Source organism: Pelodiscus sinensis, chromosome 22 (genome assembly GCF_052426305.1).
Source record: "Pelodiscus sinensis isolate ZL-2025 chromosome 22, ASM5242630v1, whole genome shotgun sequence".
NCBI lineage: Eukaryota > Metazoa > Chordata > Testudines > Trionychidae > Pelodiscus > Pelodiscus sinensis.
The window spans coordinates 21,373,914-21,395,443 of NC_143073.1; the positions used below are offsets into that span (position 1 = coordinate 21,373,914).

Here is a 21,530-nt window from a genome sequence, read left to right on the forward strand (position 1 = left end):
TCTATGCGGGCCTACACATAGAGGCTGAGGAGAAGCGCACCCAACAAGAACATCTGGCGAGCATAGGGGTGTGCACAGGGTGAGCCGGGTATGCCTCGGTACACCCTAATGCAGGGGCCGACTGGCAGACGGGCTATCTGGAGGCTGCTGGAGATAGCTATGGTTGCCAGGTGTCCATTTTTGAACCGGACAGTCTAGTTCTTGAGCTTTCTGTTTGGGAAACAAATTGAGAGGATATAAATGAGAAAATAGAAACGTCCGGTATTTTCTAACTAAGATGGAATGTAGATAGTGATGTAATGTCAAGTGAGTCCAGTATTGTTGTTGAAACCATCTGGCAACCCTACGTGCAGCCAGACCAAGTGGCACAGAGAAGCGGCAACTAACCACAGCACACGCCTGGGACCCCGGGGATTCTGCTCGACCAGACCTGGGGGGAGCGTCTGGCCAGGAGTAGGCCAAACCCACAGGTGCAAGCCTGACCCCACATAGCTTAAAGGTTGCTGCACACAGCACATGCCCATGGCCACCTCTGGGACACTATAGCTTCCTCTGGGGGGGCCCCGCCTTGGGAACCCCCCTACCTGGAGTGCTGCGACTGTGTTTGCAATATCCTGGACACCATTGCAGACCAAATGGGCCTTGTGCAGCAGCCCAATGCTACCAGGCCCCCCTCTGCCACTCCCAGCTCTCCCCCCGCTTCTTCCCCTGCCTTGCCCATGCCCCCTCCTGAGGTCCCCCATCCTCAGCATCTCCTGGTGCAGCCTGCCCCAACCCAGCACGAGGGGCACCAGTGCCTGTGCACTCGCGGGGGAGGGAGAAGCCTCCTTTCCCAGCCATGAGGCCCGCCCAGTCCAGACCCAGCCTCCTCCCCGCTCCCAGTTCAGACCCTCTCTTGCCCACAGTCCACCCCCCTTCTCTTTGGAAATAAAAGTGCCTTTTCCTAACTAAGTACATTCTGTTGCTTAGGAGGTGAGGGAAGAGTAGCGAGAAGGGGTGGTGATGGGTGTAGGAGGTGGAGGCATGGAGAAAGCCCTGTGCTTGGAGGAATAGGCACAGCCTACTGTGGAATCCAGTCCAGCATCACCCGGAAGACTTCCCGGACTCGCACCCCATCGCGGTTCGCCTGTCGGGTGGCAGCCGTCTGGGGCTGCAGTTAGGCCTGGCCATCTCCAGCCATCCACCCTGGGAGGAAGGCCTCCTCCATCCCCTCAATAATGTTATGCAGCACACAGCACGCTGCGATGGCCTCCGGGACACGCTGCACCCCCATGTCCAGGCGGGTAAGGAGGCACCGAAGGCGTATTCAACGGGGCTGCGGGCCCTGTCAAGGTGTGCATTGAAGGTGGCCTGGCTGTGGTCCAGTCGGCCTGTGTATGGCCGCATCAGCCAGGCCATCAGGGGGTAGGCCGCATCCGCCACGATGCAGACTGGCATCCTAACTGCCCCAATGCTGAAGTCCTGCTGGGGGAAGTAGGTGCCTGCCTCCTCCCTGTGACACAGGCCTGAGTGCTGGAAGATTCGGGCTTTGTGGGCCCGGCAGTGTGGCTGCTGGGAGGGGCAGCAGGCCTGAGGGGGAAGGGTTTCTTCCCAGCTCTCTGTCTGCAGGAGGTGCCCGTCAGCCTGGAACGGCTGAGGAGAGAGCTGTGGGCCCACATATATGTCCATGAACCGTCCCTGGTGGTCCACAAGCACTTGGAGCATCACCAAGTAATAGCTCTTTCGGTTAATAAACTGGGCCGCTTGGTGCTCTGGTGCCCGGATAGGTATGCGGGTCCCGTCCATGGCTCCTGCTGGAGCACTGTGGCTCCCTGGTGGAGGAGCTCCACAGCCTCAATAATGGCCATGAGGGGACGTTGCTGGCTGGGGTCCTCCTCCAGCTCCATGGCTGTGAAGTTGGCAGCGAGGGTGCCCGGGGCACTTGCCAGGAACAGAGGTGACAGGCGCTGCTGTGGCTCTCGCTCCCTCGAAAGGGATGCCTGAGCACGCAGCCACAGGGAAACGGCCGTCCAGGAGTCCCTTTAAGCGCGTGTGCCCGTGGGGGTACGGCTAATGCCCACAGACGCTGCTGGTAACCTCTCGACATGGCCGAATTTTTTTGGGAGACACGTTCTTGCGCAAGGGCTTCCCGCCACTGTGGACGCTTTCTTGTGCAAGAGCTCAGCGTTCTTACGATGCGGTTCTGGCCAGTGTGGACGTTGGCTTGTGCAGGAGATATTCTTGCGCAATAACCCGCCAGTGCAGACATAGGCTGCCCGCGCCCCAGGGGCAGGCCTGCGCGTGTGACTTCTGCCCAGGGGGTGGTGCCGCGTGCCTGGGCCCGGGGTGCCAAAATGGCTCGGGCCGGCCCTGCTGGGGAGGTTTGTAAAACTGCACAAGCTGAAGGTGATTTGTTTGAGGGAGCTCAGTGTGTGGACCCTGGCAGTGTGGCTGCTGGGAGGGGCAGCAGGCCTGAAGGGAAGGGTTTCTTCCCAGCTCTCTGTCTGCAGGAGGTGCCCGTCAGCCTGGAACGGCTGAGGAGAGAGCTGTGGGCCCACATTCAGCTCTGGGGACAGCTGAAGCCCAGAAAGGGGAGGCCCCTCGGTTTGTGTCTGCTGGGAGAGTGATGCTGCGACTGGGGTGGGTCCAGTCAGCATCATGTTAGGGTCCCAGGGATCAGACCAGTCTGGTGCTTGTGTGTCGCCTGTTGCTGGTGTGTTGCTGGGAGGGAGGAGAGTGACTCTGTGTGATCAGGGTACTGCCCTGGCCAGGACACCTGGGGAGCAGCAGGGTGTGGTAAGTGCGGTACCTACAGACAGTATGGACGAGTGTAGCAGTCTAGAAAGCTGCGAGGGGGAGGGAGATGTCTCTGATCTTCCCCAGATGAGTCTGTGTGTTTTCCTGCAGGGGGGCTGTGTGGAGACCTGCCTGTTCAGAAGGTTAAGGGAACTCAGGAGGAGTTGGTGGTGGCTCAGCAGGGAGAGGCTACTGCAGGGCCAGGGAAAGGTGAGCTTTTGCATGCAGAAGGCCATAAGGAAGAGGATCCTTATGGTGAGGTTGGGCAGCAGTTTGCTGTGCCTGAAGGGGGTGAAGGTGACTTGGAGTTAGAAAGATCCTGTGTAGACAAGGGTAAGTTGCAGAGGTATTGGAGGGTGTTTCAGGTGGGGTGGAAGCAGCCAGGGAGATGAAACAGCCCTCTGGGGACCAAGTGACTGTGTTTGACCCGCATGCTGGGGAGCGTGTGTTGCTGAAACAGGAATGGTTCCAGGTTGATTATGTGAAAGGACAAGGAATCTGTAAGTCTACCAGGCTAGTTCACCTAGGCCCTGTCTCTGAGGCAGTGGCCCACTTGGAAAACTAGATGGAAAACTAGATTGAAAGCATCAGGGGGCCAGATTAGTGTCAGGACTGGGTATTACGCGATTAGCTGGAGGGAGCAAGGAAATTCCACAGCCACTGTGAGCAAGGGAGATACACCCAGCCAGCCCTTTGTCTTTGGGATAGGGAATTCTAAAGTTGAGCATTCTGGGCAATGGGGAGGGGCAAGACTCGTGTTTGCCCAGGAAGGCTACAGCTTTTTAAATCAAACAGCCCAACATTGTCAGGGTACACTTGCCATGGGTTTATTCCCATTGCTGATGTCAACCGTTGTAACCACTGTACAACGTCACAATGTGCAATGTGCATGGTATCAAAGTCAGACTCAGGACTCACAATTTTGTCAGACCACGCTGTTTATTAGCAAAGCCACTTTATTTTCTGCTAATATGCCCAGAAAATGTGAGCACCTTAAAAGGCTCAAACCCCTTGATTTAAACAGACAAAAGAAAGCAAAATTAACAGGATTTCAAAAGGGGGCAAAACTCACATGATTCCCATGAGACTAGTCAGGTAACTTCATTTCCATATCAAGTCTCAGCAATCTCCTGTCCATATCTCCCTGGTTATCTCAATTACTTTCTGCCTAACACCTAATGTTCCTTTTCCTGATATCCCAGACACACCTGGCTCCACTCTGATCCATCCTGCATACCTACAAACAACATTAACACAATCTTCTCTTTCCAGTTCGGGGACAAACAGTTTCCTTGAGTCTATTCTATTATTACAGTATGTGACCAGGTGTCCACGTCCCGGGCTGCCCACAGCAGCTCGGCACCACCCGCCCTCCATGCAGGGAGGGGCCATGCCCAGCACTTTTCGGGTGCAACGCCCTTCCCGGCGCTCCCTCCAACCCTGAGTACCCTTTTTCCATGGTACACGTACTTTCTTGGCCTTGGCTGGTGTCACGACCGATCGGGGGTAGGGAGGCTCGGGCCCATCCCCACTCCAAGCCCCGACCCAGGGCCCTAAGACCTGGGGGGGAAGAGTTCCTCCCACGGTTCGGTTGGTGGGGGTTCGGTCCCCGCAATGCACCAACCCACAGGCCCTCCGCGGCCGCACCCTGGGTCCCTTCCTATCTCTTGCGGCTAAGGAACCGGGGTCTCTCTGCTCCAGCCTCTCCCTCCCTCTGCGGGAGCCTTCCCGCGCTCCTCTCTCCTTCCGCCGGCAGTCTCCTTTGAGCCGTCCTGCCGGCATCGTAGCTGATGTCGGAGGGATGGGGCCGTGCTGCCTCCAATCTCCGGCGCCATCAGGGTGGGCCTGCCCTTGCTGGGAAGCTGTGGTCGAGCCTCCTCCCCGCTCTTCCCCGTCGGCTCCGCTCCTCCCCCATTCGGCGTGGAGCCTCTGGCATCCGGCCAAATGCCACCCGGCTGCAAGTGCAGCAGCATCGGAGCCACGGCACCTCAGAGGGAAAGGAAGGGTGCGGCCTTGGAGCGGGGAGCCGGAGCGTCCCCGTCACACAGTATAATTCATCTTTCTCTTACAATATAATTCTTTCTACTTTCACAATGATTTTGTGCAAGGGCCCTGGAAACTGTTAAGAAATTTACCCAAGGACACACAGTATGTAAAAAACCTGGTGATACTGACATTTCACTGTTAATACCTTTAATTGAGTTTGGAGCATCTCACCTGAGAAGGGGCATCCCAGGATTGTTGTGCTATGTGGAAAAGGGAAACCGAGGCATGACTCCATTTTGTTTTCATGGCTAAGGGCCAAGATGCCTATATTATGGGGAATAAGGATTCATACATTGTACCAGTGTGAATTGGATTTCAGACCATTGCCAAAGCTGGCGTAGATCAATTTAATTTCTTTAACTTTGAGCAAGGGTGTTGCTGTAATCACGAATGGGTGTTGGGCCCAAATGTTGTGCAAAGGGGCCCGTGTAAGGGGTCTACTGAAAGCTTGTACTCTGTGGATTCTATGTATGATACTTGTGTACTTCTGTGATGGTTGTATGTGAAGTTAAGGAACGGACTCTCTTCTTGTGTGTTAAAATGTTTCTGTCTGGAGGGACTAAGTGGGCGTGGACTGTCTACTGTGAAGCGTGCTTATTCAGTAAATGGCTGTGCTAAGTAGCACTGCCTCATGAACAGTGACCCGAGACCTGCATCTGGAAAAATGCAAACCAGCTTGCATGGGACTGCTTGGATGGGACCAGCTCCAGTTGGGAGACACAAGGAGCATCGAAGGGCCCTCGGAGGCTGACACTAAGGACTGTTAAGCGAGCAGTTTGTACTGTCTTTGCTAACCACCCGCAGCACGCACTCGGTGATCGATGTATGACAAGTGTTCGCATTAACAACCTTACTCTCCGCTTTTTCTTTCTTTTATTAATGTCCCTTTGGAGTTTGGATTCTAAATGACTGGCCCAGTGTGATCTTGTGGGTAAGATCCAGAGTGTAAATTGACCTGGGAACTGTGGCTGGTTTCTTGGGACTGGAAGAACCCGTTTGGAGTTGGTGAGATTGGGTTCTGTAACCTCTCACCTGTGTGCAGGCCCGGGGCTGATTGGGGCACAGGGAAAGCTGAGGTGTCTGAGGGGTTTTGCTCGTGAGGCTTCTGGCTGGCCAGATGGGAAGCTGAAGGTCTGTGGGTCTGGTTTATGGCCTATTTGGAAAGGTCTCAAGTCTGGGGCTGAAAGAAGCCCTGAGTTTGAACAATTTGCCCTGAGCGGATGCCCTCAGCCGTGCCCAGACTCAGCCTGGTCTGTCACAGTGGCCAGAGCAATGGGCAGGAATGCTCAGCCAATGGCTGTGCTAATTAGCAAGGAGACAATGAAGCTCTAGGGGCCAATACTCACCTCCTCAGGAATGTGACTGAAACCTGCAAAGCAGCCAGGGCCAAAGGGCTGCCAGCATGGGACACAGGGATAGGTTGTTGGACCACGGGACCTGCAGTGACCTTTTCTGGCCAGGAAGATGCCAGGGGAGGTAGATAAGTGCCATGCGGCACCCTCCAGCTGATCTTCAGAAGCTTTATTCCAAAGCCTGGAAAGATAAGGTTTTGGGTACTTTTTCAGGCCCCCACTTCTGCGTTTATGGGGAAAAGCCTTGAGAAAGACAAAGGAACCCAACGATGGATGTTTGATGTATCAGGTGCGTACACAGACGGTGGGAAGGGTGCAAACGCATCCTCCCATAGTTCCCCAAGGAAGCGTGCTCTGGCCGGCCAAGGGAAGGCAGGAGTTTCACATTGCCCGAGCCTCCCTCCCCCGTGATCTGGTCGGCCAAGGCAAGGCTGAGGCTGATTTCCCCGATTCCCCAAGGAGAGAGGCCGGAGCTGGGCTTCGTGGGTGGTCGGTGAAGGTAGGGCTGGGGGAGGAAGCCCCGCCCCCATCTCCGCCCCTTCTGCTAGGCCCCGCCCTTCCCCGCCCCTGCGAGGCAGGGCAGTGCACGGTGTATGTGCTCCCCCTTTCCAACCACAGGCAAGGGAGGGGAGTGGGTGCGCGCTCGCCGCAGCCTCCCCAGCCCCGGTGGAAGGTGCTCCAAGTCACATGGCCGACCAACCACAGCCCAGCCTTGGAGCACCGGGGCAGGGAGGAGTCAGGGTGTGCAGCACCGCCCAGCCTGGCCCAGTCTCTCCAGCCCCAGAGCACTGGGAGGGCAAGTCCGGCGGGGGCAACAACACTCCGCCCCAGATCACCTCAGGCAGCTTACTTGGGGGAGTATAGGTGACAGGTGCGTTTGCGTCCTAATGCTCCCCATTCACAAAGAAAGCCTACACCCAGCAATGCCTGCCTGCTGCTGCCAGGGAACCCATCCCAGAGCTTCCCCATCCTCCTAGGGAAATTGTTTTTCCAACATAGATCTCCCCCACTGCAGCTTAGAGTTGGAAAGTTTTTCCTCTGCTCTTAGACTAGGTTTCACACCCTCATGAAACATCAAAACCAAAACTTAAGGATTCAAAATGCCAACGCTGCCCTGAAGCATGGGTTCTTCTCCTTTGCAAAACATTTTATGAAGCCAAAGGAGGCAGGGTTATAGGAATAAAATACTTTTATTGTAGACCTGCAACGTTTCACATTGAGTAAAACCTTTTTTTTTTTTTTTTTGCATTCTTGCTATGTTGGAGGTTAAACATGTCAGCTTTTCACACCCATTCACAATGGAGCTCCTTCTCCCCTCCTTCACCTTCTCCCCTTCCCTCCCTCTATCCGCCCTCCCTCTCTCCCACAAAAAGTGTGTTTTTCTCATGGAATGGGAGCCTCATGAGGAATAACGGTAGTTCGAATTAGGAGCTTTAATTTGAACTACCTACTCCATGCCGCCTGTAGCCACGGGCAGGTAGTTTGAACTACGGGGCATTTAAAAATGGCGATGCCCCAGAACATGCAAAAGAAGCCCGGGGTATTTAAATCTTGGGATTCATTTGCAAGTTCGAATGCCTACATTAGCCACCCTCAGGGGTCTTAGTGTGGGCGCAGCACTTAGGAATTCGACCATGGGGGCAGATATTTCAAAATAAGGTCCTAGTGTAGACCAGGACCAAATGTTTAATCCACTCTCTTCATCTGGAAACCCACCTCACAGTCGTCAGGTGGATCTTGTGGTGAGTACAGAGGTTTTGTGGTTGTCCGGCCAATCCCGAGATTCTAAAGCAAATCTCTTGATTTTTCAAATTGGCCTTTGGATTTCTGAACTGCTCCTGTTCACTCCAGGCTGATTCAGGGCTTTTATGGTTTTGGGAAACCAGTTGAGAGAATTTCAAGCTGATCTTGTCTTTTCTAAACCAATCTCACAATCTCCAGGCTGATTTGGGTTTTTTATGCCACTTGCACATTTTTCATCCAGTTGCTGGATTGTGTCAGGTCTGTGTTGTAACTGCTGGCTGCTTTGGATTGGCCACTCTGCGATACCCCCAGCACAGTGCTGCCCGAGCAATCTCTCCACACTCCACTCAGTATCCCCCCGGTGCTGTGGTGAGGTGAGGAGAGGCATGGCGGGGACAAGAGGAGGGGGTTGGTGGGTTACTGTGGCAGGCATGATGTGCTGTGAATCCTCAGTCCCATTAGGTGGGCCTGTCCCTTATGGTGTCCCTCACCCACTGGACGGCTTTGCAGACATTGGCGTAGACCCCAGGCAGTCCCCGCTGGGCACAAATAGGTGTTCCCCAGGAGATCACGCCATGCAGCATCCCCTCGCAGACCAGTGGGCCTCCGGAATCACCCTACAAAGAAACACGGAGGTATCAGCAAACACAGGGACACCCAATCGCGTGTGCACAGCGAGCAGGGCCCGGCCCCTCCAGAAGGGGGTAGTAGACAAACACACACACACACACACACACACACACACACACACACACACACACACACACACACACACACACAGAACTCCCATCCCCTCTAGCGGGGGGTGACACAGACACTCAGACCCATACACACACAGAGACACACAACAGGCCCATCCCCTCCAGCAGAGGGCGACAGCCAGACAGACATACCACATGGGGCAGCAGGGACATACAGAGAGGAAGGGTGTAAAGAGCAGAAATGGGTTTGGGCGAACCCAGTTTTCTCCACCAGTGCTGGGGGTCAGGGCAGGCCAAAGAAGTGGCTGGAGCATTTAGGCCTTGGTGCAGCTGGGGAGCAGACTGGCTGCTCTTCCAGGGGGCAAGTGGGAGGGCTGGCGACTGCCCCTCAGCAGCAGCCTGGAAGGATTTGGAGGTCGCCGGGAATAGGACAGTACCGAGCCCTGTGAGCGCCGACACCCGGCACCTGCCCCAATCTCCAAGGTTGCCCCTTACCTGGCATGAGCTTCTCCCGCCCTCTTCCACGCCGGCGCAGAGCATGTTCTCTGTGATCAAGCCCCTGTAACGCTCCTTGCAGCTGTCCTCGCTGATGCTGTAGATATCTGCGCACTGTAATTCATCGGGGAAGGTCTCTGGGCAATGACAGGAAAACACGCTTGTGAGGAGGGTGCAAGAGACTTAAATTTAGTGTAAGGCCCTCAACTGGCATAGATCCACTGACCCCAATGGAACGATGTCTGCTTGAGCCCAGCTCAGGATCTGGTCCCACTACCCCACTGATGCTACGGCCCATTAACCCCAGCTGGTATCTGGCCCATTGACTCCACTGGAGCTACAGCCCATTAACCCCAGCTACTATCTGGCCCAATGACCCCAATGGAGCTACGGCCCATTAACCCCAGCTAGGATCTGGCTCTGTTGACCCCAGAGGAGCTAAAGCCCATTGACCCCAGCTGGGATCTGCCCCATTGACCTCAATGGAGCTATTCTGCATTGGTTCCTCTTGGGATCTGTCCCATTGACTCCAGTGGAGCTCTGGCCCATTAACTCCAGCTGGGATCTGTCCAGTTGACTCCAGTGGAGCTCTGGTCCATTGACCCAGCTGGGATCTGCCCATATTCCTTTTCTAAAACAGGAGATATTTGACTAACAGAAAACCCAGAAAAAACCCTCATTTCAGGTCAAAAGAGTTGTTATTTTTAGATACCAAATGTTGCGATATTTTAGTTTTCCTTGTGACTGGAAGCATGTCTGTGACATTTTAAAGCCAACGAGAAGTCCTGTGGCACGTTAGAGACTTCCAAAAATACACAGTGTCATGAGTTTCTGTGGGTTAAACCCAAAGTAGTGGGCTTTTAAGTTACAGGTAACATGGGACTTCATAATGTTTTAAAAGTGCTTTGAAATCAAAAGGAAAGGAAATTTACAAAGAAAATGTATCGAATAGAAAAAAATGCCATTGTGTCTCCATGCTTTCAAAATGCAAAGTGTGTGTGTGTGTGTGTGTGTGTGTGTGTGTGTGTGTGTGTGTGTGTGTGTGTGATTTTTTTCTGAAACAAATGAAATATACAGTCATACCGGAATACAAAATATATCGGAAGGATTGAACAGGTCGTGCTTGGGGGGAGGGGAGTGGCACTATATGTGAAAGAAAATGTAGAATCAAATGAAGTAAGAATCTTAAAGGACCTTCGATGGTCCATAGAATCTCTAGGGCTATGTCTACACCAGCGAGATCGTGCTCCAGAGCTATGCAAATGAGGCTAAGTGTGGAATATCGCTGAGCCTCATTTGCATATCTAATGAGCCGCCATTTTGTGGAAGAGGTTCTTGCGCAAAAAGGAGCTGTCATCACTGCCCCTTCTTGCACAAGAAAATCCACTTGCACATTGACGATATTCCTGAAAATAATCACTGTAGCAGCATTGCGCAAGAGGGTTTTTCTTGCGCAAGAATGGGCAGTGTAGACAGCTCCTTCTTGCACAAGAGCCTCTTCTGCAACAATGGTGGCTCATTAGATATGCAAACGAGGCTCAGCGATATTCCACGCTTAACCTCATTTGCATAGCTCTGGCACAGGATCGCGCCAGTGTAGACATAGCCCATGAGTAGTAATTCCATGCTCCAGTACTAAAAATATAAAGGAAGGGATATATTATAGACCATCTGAGCAGGACAGTGACAGTGGCTATGAAATGCTGAGGGAGATTACAGAGGCTATCGAAATAAAAAACTCTCTAATAGTGGGGGATTTAATCTAACCCCATATTGACTGGGTCCACGTCACCTCAGGACGGGATGCAGAGGTACAATTTCTTGATACCTTAAATGACTGCTTCTTGGAGCAGCTGGTTCTGGAACCTACAAGGGGAAAGGCTATTCTGGATAAAATAAACAGTATAACTCCCCGGGGCCAGATGGCATTCACCCAAGAGTTCTAAAAGAACTCAAATGGGAAACTGCTGAACTGTTAACTGTGGTTTGTAACTTATCATTTAAATCAGCTTCCCTGCCTAATGACTGGAAGATAGTTAAAGTGACGCCTATATTTAAAAAGGGCTCTAGAGATGATCCTGGCAATTAGAGACCGGTAAGTCTAACGTCAGTACCGGGTAAATTAGTTGAAACCCTAGTAAAGATTAAAAATGTCGGGTACATAGATGAACGTAATTTGTTGAGGGAAAGTCAACATGGTTTCTGTAAAGGGAAATCATGCCTTACTAATCGGCTAGAGGTCTTTGACGGGGTCAACAAACAGGTGGACAAGCGGAATCCAGTGGATGTAATGTACTTAGATTTCCAGAAGCTTTTGAGAAGGTCCCTCACCAAAGGTTGTAAGCAAAGTGAGTTGTCATGAGATAAGCGGGAAGGTCCCTTCATGGACTGATAACTGGTTAACAGACAGGAAACAAAGGGTGAGAATAAATGGTCAGTTTTCTGAGCAGAGAGAGGTAACTAGTGGGCGTCCCCCCATTCGTCCTGGGACCAATCCTATTCAAGTTATGTATAACTCTAGAGAAAGGGGTAAATAGTGAAGCAGCAAAATTTACAGATGATGCTAAACTGCCCAAGATAGTTAAGATCAAAGCAGACTGTGAAGAGCTTCAAAAAGATCTCACCAAACTAAGTGATTAGGCAATAAAACAGCAAATGAAATTAAATGTTGATCAATGTAAAGCGATGCACTTTGGAAAAAATAATCCCAACTACACGTACACTATGATGGGGACTCACTTAGCTACAACTACTCAAGAGAGAGATCTTGGAATCCTTGTGGATAGTTCTCTGAAAACATCCACTCAGTCTGCAGAGGCAGTCAAAAAAGTAAACAGAATGTTAATAATAATGAAAAAAGGGACAGAGAATAAGACAGAAAATATCTTATTGCCTCTGTATAAAACCATAGTAAGCCCGCATCTTGAATACTGCTTAGAGACATGCTCACCTCTTCGCAAAAAAGATCTATTGTCTTTGGAAAAGGTTCAGAAAAGAGCAACAGAAATGATGAGGGGTTTGGAGCGGGTCCCATATGAAGAGAGATTAAAAGACTGGGACTTTTTATCTTAGAAAAGAGGAGATTAAAAGGGTGATTTGATAGAGGTCTATACAATCATGACTGGTATGGAAACAATTTGAATAAGGATAAGTTATTTACTTATTCCCACAATATAAGAACTAGGGGTCACGAAATAAAATTAATAGGCCTCAGGTTTAAAACAAACAAAAGGAAGTTTTTCTGGACTCAGTGCACACTCAACCTGTGGAGCTTCTTGCCATAGGATGCGGTGAAGGCTAGAACTTTCACAGGGTTCAAAAAAGAGCTAGATAGATTCATGGAGGTTAGGTCCCTCAAGGGTTATTAGTAGGGCAAGCAAACACCAGCCAGAGCCACTTGCCAGCCATGCGCTGCGCGTACGCAAGACTGGCACTGTGCACGCACAAAGCGCTGGTGAATGGGGCTCGTAGCACGACCAACTAAAATCTCCTTGCCACGGGCGAGTAGATTCAGCAATTTGTCAAGCTCTGGCTATTAGCCAGCATGGGTAGGAATGGTGTCCCTGGCCTCTGTTTCTCTGGAGGTGGGTGACAGGGGAGGGATCATGTGAGGATTACCTGGGGTGACCCCTCCCTCTGAGGCATCTGGCATTGGCCACTGTCGGCAGACAGGACACTGGGCTAGATGGACCTTTGGTCTGACCCTGTCTGGCCGTTCTTATGTTCTTATATTCTTGTGAGATCTCCCCAGATGTTGGTGTTGTCGAAGCTGCATTTTGCAGCAATAATTGTTTCAAGTTGAAAAATGTCCCGTGTGAGAAGCCAAAGACTGTTGACAACCCGTTAGCAAGGTCTCCCTAACAATCATCAACCCCCTTCCCGACGCTGAGCCCAACCTCAATCCCTCCCTTCTATGCCCCAGAGCCGCTTACTTTCGGGGGTCGTGACGGTGCCCCATCCTGACACGGTGCACCTTGTTCCAGGCGCAAGACACTGGGTTGCCAGGCTGATTGTGCTCACGTTGCTATTGAGTTGAGCTGGTTCATCCAACTCCAGGAGCATGAAGTCGTTGTCCTGAAGGCGGCTATTATACCCCGGGTGCACGATGACATTTTTAACTCCTCGAATCTGTTCTGTGCCTTCGTTCGTCTTCAGATTATAATCCCCCAGATGCACCCGCACTGACCTGCGTGGAGACAGGGCAAAGGAGGAGATCAAGGGGAGGCGAGTCAAAGTTCGTGGCACACAAGCAAGTAGTGTTGGGCCACCAGTGGATTTCCTGGGGCAGAGGCGGCCTCTGAGACCTCGCCAGCTTGGGTCCCGTACGGCTCACTTTGACTCCAGACACATCTGATCTTGGTTTTTTCTTGGCACACACTTCGCCTTCACAGAACTGAGCAGAGCCATGGGGAAGGGCGTGTATGGGGCAGGCCACAGACACAAAAATACAAGTATTGGTTACTTTATAAACAAGTTTCACCCTATGCATGTATCCTCCATTTCCATGGTATTGTGCACTGCATAGTTGGTTCAGTTATTTTTAGACCCAATGGCTGGACATAAACTGCTTTGTTCTCCTGCCACACCTACGCAATATAGTTCGTTAGTTGTTCCCCGGTCTGACGATTCCCCTTCCTCACATTCTTAGCCACTGTTGCTGACACGGCTGCTTCTTCTGCCCGGTTTTACCCGGCTGAAATAACCTCGAAATAAGCTATGTAAGTTGTGTAGTTCCAGTTAAGGGTGCAGTGTAGATACATCCTGAGTGACACTAAACAGGCATTATCATACTTGTATAATAATAATAATAATAATAATAATAATAGTGGAGTCTCCATCCCTAGAGGTGTTTAAATCCCGGCTTGAGAAAGCCCTGGCCGGGTTGATTTAGATGGGATTGGTCCTGCGTAGAGCAGGGGACTGGACTTGATGACCTTCTGACGTCTCTTCCAGTTCTATGATAAGGGGATGGTTTGAGAACATGATCTTGGTAACTAATTGACCATTCATTATCAGTGGGAAATAGGTCAATGGAGGGATGATAGGAGTTACTATAGGGAACTTTCTGGGTGTCTGGATGGTGAGTTTTGCCCACATGCTCAGGGTTTAGCTGATCGCCATATTTGGTGTTGGGAAGGAATTTTCCTCCAGGGTAGATTGGCAGAGACCCAGGAGGTTTTTTGTCTTCCTCGGTAGCATGGGGCACAGATCACAGCTGTAGGATTCTCTGCATCTTGGGGCCTTCAAAGTATTTGAAGGCTTCAATATCTGAGACATAGGTGAGAGGATTATTGTAGGAGGGGTGGGTGAGATTCTGTGGCCTGCACTGTGCAGGGGGTCAGACTATATGATCATAATGGTCCCTTCTGGCGTTAAAGTCTATGAGTCTATGAGTCTATGAGAATTAATGATCAGGGCTTGACAAATGGTGACGAAAGCCGCTCGCCAGCCCCGCACTGCGCATGCACGCACCGCCGGTAAACGGGACTCCAGGTTGTAATCTACTCGCCACGGGCGAGTAGATTCAATAGTTTGTTGAGCCCTGATAATAATAATAAATGAAAACATACTAATCTTATGTTTAAAAATTTCAATATCTCTTGTCAACCTTTTCAAACATGCTACAATTTGCATCTGATCCTATTTCTTTATGAGGGCCCTATTAGTTTATTTTGCAAACATTTTCGCAACAACCAAAATAAACTTTTCTCCCCTGACATTCGGATTAGTAGAAATTCTTTAACCCAGATTTGCTCTTTGCCATTCTCAGTGCTACCACATGGAGGTGTAACTTGGGATGAGCGACCATAGTGCACTGGATGAGTCAAAAGTAAAACGAACCATATTTAGTGGGTCTCATGAGTAGGGGGAGCCGAGGGCAGTGTGATAAGCCAGGTCATGTTTTTTCAGGCGGGGGTAGGGTTGCATACAGAGGGTAGACCTTCTATATTGGGATGATCCCAATATTGCTGGGACATCTAGTCCCTCCAAGCCAAAACCCAGGGGCAAAGGATCCAGGATCTGTTTATGAAAGATGGGGCTGTATACAACTAAGCACCCAACCTCCATTCACTCAGCTTCTTCTGGGAGTCTGGTGTCCACCCCCTTCTCCTGGTGGCCTGGGCTCGGGGCTTCCTTCCTCCTCCCCCCACATACTGCTTGGGGCCTTCTTGCAGGTCGGAGCAGGGCTGCCGAGGTTGGGAGCTCCTCTCTGGCCCCAGTCTGGCAGCAAGGAGCCCTCCCATGCTGCTGCCAGAGAAGAGCAGGCGGATGCGGAGTGCGGGGGCAGACAGGGAGAAGCTCTCCATGGAGTGGAGAGAGAAGCCCAGAGAGGAACCCACAGTGATATGCAAGCCCATCCTCAGGCTAACCAGCCCACACTGCTGAGTGCATCCTGAATTTGTGGGGCATTTTGTCATTACCAAAGCAGCCGTTTTCACCCAAAATCAGGAATTCCATCCCTAGGCTTACATGAACTACCCGGCTGCATAAGGCTCCTGAAAAAACGGCCCTTACACAAGGTGCTGGCCAGACAGAAAGTAAACTGCTTTGTGGGATGTTACCCCAGGAGCAAACACCTTTGAAAGAGAGCTACATGGACAATGTCCGTAACCCCAGAGACCAAAAGGTATCTGTGCACACACATATGGGCAACAAAACAGCAAATGAAATTAAATGTTGATCAATGTAAAGCGATTCACTTTGGAAAAAAATAATCCCAACTACACGTACAATATGATGGGGACTCATTTGGCTACAACTACTCAAGAGAGAGATCTTGGAATCCCTGTGGATAGTTCTCTGAAAACATCCACTCAGTGTGCAGCGGCAGTCAAAAAAGTAAACAGAATGTTAGGAATAATTGAAAAGGGGGATAGAGAATAAGACAGAAAATGTCTTATTGCCTCTGTATAAAACCATAGTACGCCCACATCTTGATTACTGCGTACAGACGTGCTCCCCTCATCGCAAGAAAGATCTATTGGCATTGGAAAAGGTTGAGAAAAGGGCAACAAATAATGAGGGGTTTGGAAGGGATCCCATATGAAGAGAGATTAAAAGACTGGGACATTTTAGCTTAGAAAAGAGGAGACTAAGAAGGGGCCGGTCGGAATAGTGCTGTATTTTGAAGAACCAGGGGGATGCTCCAAGGACTGATGCTGACAAGCGTGGGGGCGAGTTTCCTTCTGTCCACACCACTGGGGAGAGCCATACGGGCCTTCCGCCTCCGGGCTGGGCAGCCACATCTAAGGGTGCAGGGAAGAGCCAATAAATGGTGCGAGGGCTGAAAAAACGGGAGGGTGAGGCTGAGATTTGGGAGGGGCAGTGGGAGACGTGGGCACAGATGGGGGGACCCCAAGGAGAAGATAAGAACTGGGGACGTGGCCTCCTCCTTCCTCCCCCCACCTCCATGCCAACGTACCCGAGGTCTTTGTTGCAGTGCGCGGCAGTCAACACCCACTTCTTCTCTACCAGGCTCCCGCCGCAGTGGATGTGGCCGTCCTTCACGAGAGCCACTTGGTAGGGCCGTGAGCCGGTGATGCAGGGCTTCCCACCAATGACCATGCGTTCCACTCCCTGTAAGGCTGCTGTGGAGAGAGGTTCACGTCAGCCAGCAGCCGGCCACGGGCCGGGGCGAGCATCAGCCACGGCCGAATGAATTGACTGGTGGCAGAAGGGCCATGAGCTTCTGCGAGCTGCCACTTGTGCACAGCCATGCAGAGCACGAGGTGACCTGAGGCTGTCCTAGGCAGAACCGGCTCATAGACCACACGGGGTTCAACACCCCCATTTCTGCGCAATTTGCCATGGGGCAGGGAGAGCAGCTCTGTCTTTCTCCTGATGTGCCTGCCCCTGGCCCGCTCGGCCCTGCAGCAGGAAGGACACGGGGCAACCGCCCACCATGCAGCCACATCAGCCAGGCTACGTGGTTGCCCCCGGAGCTGGAACCAAGGCCCTGGTGAGGCTCGCCCGGCAGGGACAGCCTCACCACGGCCCGGCTGCAGCCACAGCACACAGGGCAGTCTGCAGCGCCACTCGCCGGGGGAGGGAGGGAGGAGAATTGTTAGAGGACACAGAGGCGCGCACCTTATAGGGAATGGAGCTCCCTGGTGGGCGGGGCTCATTAGCAGCCGGGGGTGTGGCCTGGCAGGGGTTCATGGCCCCCCACTGGTCTGTGGACCAGTGATTAGGAACTGTGGCCCTGGAGTCAGGAAAGCGCCTTTTGCTGTTCCCAAGAAAAAGCCCCCAGAGCTGATCAAATGATCGGTCTCCGGAAATCACCGTTAGCACAGGCTCAGCACTGCCCAGAGTCGGTCACCGAGTGGCGTTTCTCGGCTTTGCCCCAATACAAATAATTGAAACTTTTTCTTCCTATTGGAAAATGACATTTGGCTGAAGCTGAAAGTGTCTGGAAATGAGCTGGTAGCCAGGGAACTTCTTTTATCAGATCCAAACAAATCAACTTCTCTGAGCCGGCCTCCACAATCAAACTACAGCTCCCAGGATGCCTTATAGCCCGGGACTCCCATGATGCACTGGCTTCTCCTTATCTAGTGGTGCCTGGTGAGTCATGGGATGTGTCATCTGACATTACTGGAAAAAAGCCATTTTGATTTTTCAAAAATAGTTTTCTTCGCATGATTTTTTTTTCTTAAAAGAATTAGCGTCCTATTCGAAATGGCGCTCTGCTCTGTATGTTTTTACAAAAGCTTTGCATGTAAAGACATTGACGTCTCAGAGAAGCAGATTTTTCTCCCCAAAAAACATTCCAGTTTGTGGGAAATTTCAAAATTCTTCCCTTCTGTCCTGACGCGGGACGAAAACCCCTTGTGAAATCAGGGCTCCCGGCCGGCCCCACAAGCAATGGAGGCTCATCAGCGAGGAGGCCTGTCTATGTTAATCCCCTTTCGCAACCAGTGGAACCGATTTAGGCACTTCCTGGAACTCTGCACTTCCTGAGAAGCAACTTCTCTTATGCCACGTCTAAGACACTCATGGAATCATAGAACTGGAAGAGACCTCAGAAAGTCATCAAGTCCAGCCCCCTGCTCTAGGCAGGACCAATCCCAAATAATTCAACCCAGCCAGGGCTTTGTCAAGCTGAGACGTAAACACCTCTAGGGATGGAGACTCCACTACTTCCCTAGGTAACCCATTCCAGTGCTTCACCACCCTACTAGTAAAATAGTTTTTCCTAATATCCAACCTGGACCTCTCCCACCACAACTTGAGACCATTGCTCCTTGTTCTGCCATCTCTCACTAGTGAGAACAGCCTCTCTCCATCCTCTTTGGCACCTCCCTTCAGGAAGTTGAAGGCTGCTATCAAATTCCCCCTCACTCTTCACTTCTGCAGACTAAACAGACCCAACTCCCTCAGCCTCTCCTCATAAGTTATATGCTCCAGCCCCCTAATCATATTGGTTGCTCTCCGCTGGACCCTCTCCAATGTGTCCACATCCTTTTGGTAGTGGGGGGCCCAGAACTGGACACAATACTCCAGATGTGGCCTCCGCAGAGCTGAATAAAGGGGAATAATGACATCTCTGGATCTGCTGGCAATGCTCCTCTTAATGCAACTTAATATGCCATTAGCCTTCTTGGCTACAAGGGCCCCCTGTTGACTCATATCCAGCTTCTCATCCACTGTAACCCCCAGGTCCTTTTCTGCAGAACTACTACTTAGCTGGTTGGTCCCCAGCTTGTAACTATGCTTGGGATTCTTCTGTACCAAGTGCAAGACTCTGCACTTGTCCTTGTTTAACCTCATCAGATTTCTAGTGGCCCAATCCTCCAATTTGTCTAAGTCACTCTGGACCCTGTAGGGCCTGTGGTGAAACTGCAGAACCCTCCCCCACCTCCCAACGGTGGCTTCTCGCCAGGCTCTTCCCTACCTGCTGCTGCCCCGGCGACCAGCACGGCGAGGATCAGGAGCTGCATGGTGGCCGTGGTGATGGGAACAGTCGGCGACATCGCTGGTTTACTGCAGGGAGAGAGCGACAGGGAATCGTTGGCCGGGGGTGTTTTGAGGGGGACGGGTGACCCTCAGGTAAAGTGTTCACTAAGGAGTCAGGCGTGAGCAAGCTGTATCCCTGCCCCGCAGCTACCCTGCCTGTACCGTAGGGCGATAGCAGAGCCCCTCATGGATAAACACACTGGGATCGTGTGGTGTCAAGGGGGGGCCAGTCTCCACCAACTCAGCTCCATCGTCCACTTTCAGTCGGACGGTCCCCCCAGGAGCACGTTCCACAGAACCATCTGACCTGTTGTGGGGGGAGGGATGAAATCTTAAGCCAGCTGGCAAAGGTCTCCATGAGCTGGCCTGAGCCCACCCCTCTCCTCCAAGTTCCCCTTCTCATACGTTGCCGCAGTAACAGAGCCCCCACTTCGCCCAGCAGCTCTACAACACAGAAATGAATAGCTCTCCAGTGCCAGGTGGCTCCCATCACGGCAGCACCCCAGATCAGGTTCTGTGCTTATCCCACAACCGTTTGTGAGGCTGGGCAGGGCTACTGTCCCCATTGCACTGCTGGGAAACTAAGGCACGGAGCAGCTACGTGACTTGGCCAATGTCTGATAGGGAGGCAGCGGCAGCCCAGTGATTAGAAGCCATGTCTCCCTAGTACCAGCTGAGCTGCTAAACTGCCAAACCGTCCGTTCTTCCTGAGAACCCCATTGCACCCCACCCCCAATAACAGCAGTCCCCCGAAAACTGGGTGATGCTCTGGCAGCCCGAAATCACCCCCATAGCAGCGAGATGCCTCCCCATGATCTTCTCAGTAACAGTGGGATGTCCTGGACCTCCTCTCTGCACCACTCCCGAAGCCGCAGGAACCTCCTGTGCACCCATCGACATGCCTCCGCCCCCAGCCACATATGCTGATTATGGGGTCCGGACTGGCCCCGCTTTACCTGTAGCTCCTGGCAGAGCCCTCGGGAGCAGACGAGTCCCCAGCGGTTGTGACTTGGAAAAAGCTGACAAGCCTCTGGGATGGGCCACTTTATATCCCTAGAAACGGGCCGTCCCTGTGAGTCACTGTCATGACTGGATCTAAGCAGATGATCAATATTTTAGCCCCTGGGAGCCTCCCTCCACCCCCAGACACCTGGCTGCTATCTGCTGGTGCCGGGGAGTGGGGGAGGGAGCCAGCCTTTACCCTGTTGGGAAACCGGCAGGAAGCCCTTGGAACGACACCTTCTCGGAACTGCAGTGGCCAAACCTGCCTCCCTGCACCTCCCGCCCTGCTCCGGAATGTGTCTTTCCTCCTCCCTTCCTGGTGTCCTGACCTGGCCCGACTGTGGGTGTCCTCAACTGCGGGTAACCAGGCCCTGCTTCCTGATATTCGGCGCTGGGTTTACCCTGGGGCTGCCTCTCTTTGCGGGGCGCAGCGAGGGGCATAGCCCCGTGTTTCTCAACCAGTGATACGAGTACCCTTAGGGGTACTCGAGAGAAGTCTAGGGGGGAGAGGGTGAAGGCACGTTGGGGACCCCCTGACTCCGCACGTCCATCTGCAGCCAGATGTAACTCCATGGCTGTGTCTACACTGGGCCACTTATTCTGGAAAATCAGCCGCTTTTCTGGAATAAGCTGCGAGCTGTCTACACTGGCCCTTGAATTTCCGGAAAAGCAACGATGCTCTACTGCACAAAAACAGCCGCTATTCCGGAAAAACTATTCTGCTCCCGCTCGGGCATAAGTCCTTATTCCTGAACACTGTTCTGGAAAAGGGCCAGTGTAGACAGCCCAGTAGTCTTTTCCGGAAAAAAGCCCCGATCGCGAAAATGGCGATCGGAGCTCTTTTCCGGAAAAGCGCGTCTACATTGGCCACAGACGCTTTTCCGGGAAAAGGGCTTTTCCAGGAAAGCAGCCTGCCAATGTAGATGCTCCTTTTCCAGAAAACCTGAAAACGGAATAGTATTCCGTTTTAAGCTTTTTCGGAAATTCATGCCAGTGTAGAGACAGCCCACCAGTCTATGATTAAGTTGTTTCAACAAATGTGTTGAAGGGTAGAAAAAATTGTGTGTGTCTGACAACAGTAGGTACTGAGGGAACTTATCTTTTTTTTTTTTTTTTTTCAAATGGGTACTTTATAAACAAAGGTTGAGAAACAATTGTCTAGATACAGCTTTTCGGAGCACTACAGCAGCCACAGAATTTGGACACAGACATGAGTCTGGAAGAAACCTGGGCACTTCCTGTCTCAGCGCGGAGACAGTGGTGTTGTAAGTTCCCTAAAAGTAGGGGGAAGACATCCATGCCCCACCCTGGCACCGCTCCTGGCCCTGGTACATCTGCCCCTCACCACCTCTTCTCACCGTGGTTCCCCCACATGACACCCCATGCTCCTGAGACTCTGTGAAGTCCCCCCCCACCACACCACACCTTTCTACTACTACCCTCAAGACCCCACTCCCTA

General features: G+C 52.0%; 1 protein-coding gene across 1 annotated transcript; it reads right to left on the reverse strand.

Moving 5' to 3' along the window:
- Positions 1-7,380: 7,380 nt before the first annotated feature.
- LOC102462463 (trypsin-3-like) lies at positions 7,381-20,087 on the reverse strand. The gene is made up of 6 exons (XM_089772614.1): positions 20,026-20,087; positions 19,008-19,096; positions 16,536-16,701; positions 13,045-13,298; positions 9,113-9,249; positions 7,381-8,533 (listed from the first exon to the last, which is right to left on the reverse strand). The coding sequence occupies exons 2-6, from the start codon at positions 19,084-19,086 to the stop codon at positions 8,375-8,377; spliced, it is 795 nt and encodes a 264-aa protein (XP_089628740.1). The 5' UTR covers positions 19,087-19,096; positions 20,026-20,087; the 3' UTR covers positions 7,381-8,374.
- Between the last annotated feature and the right edge of the window lie 1,443 nt (positions 20,088-21,530).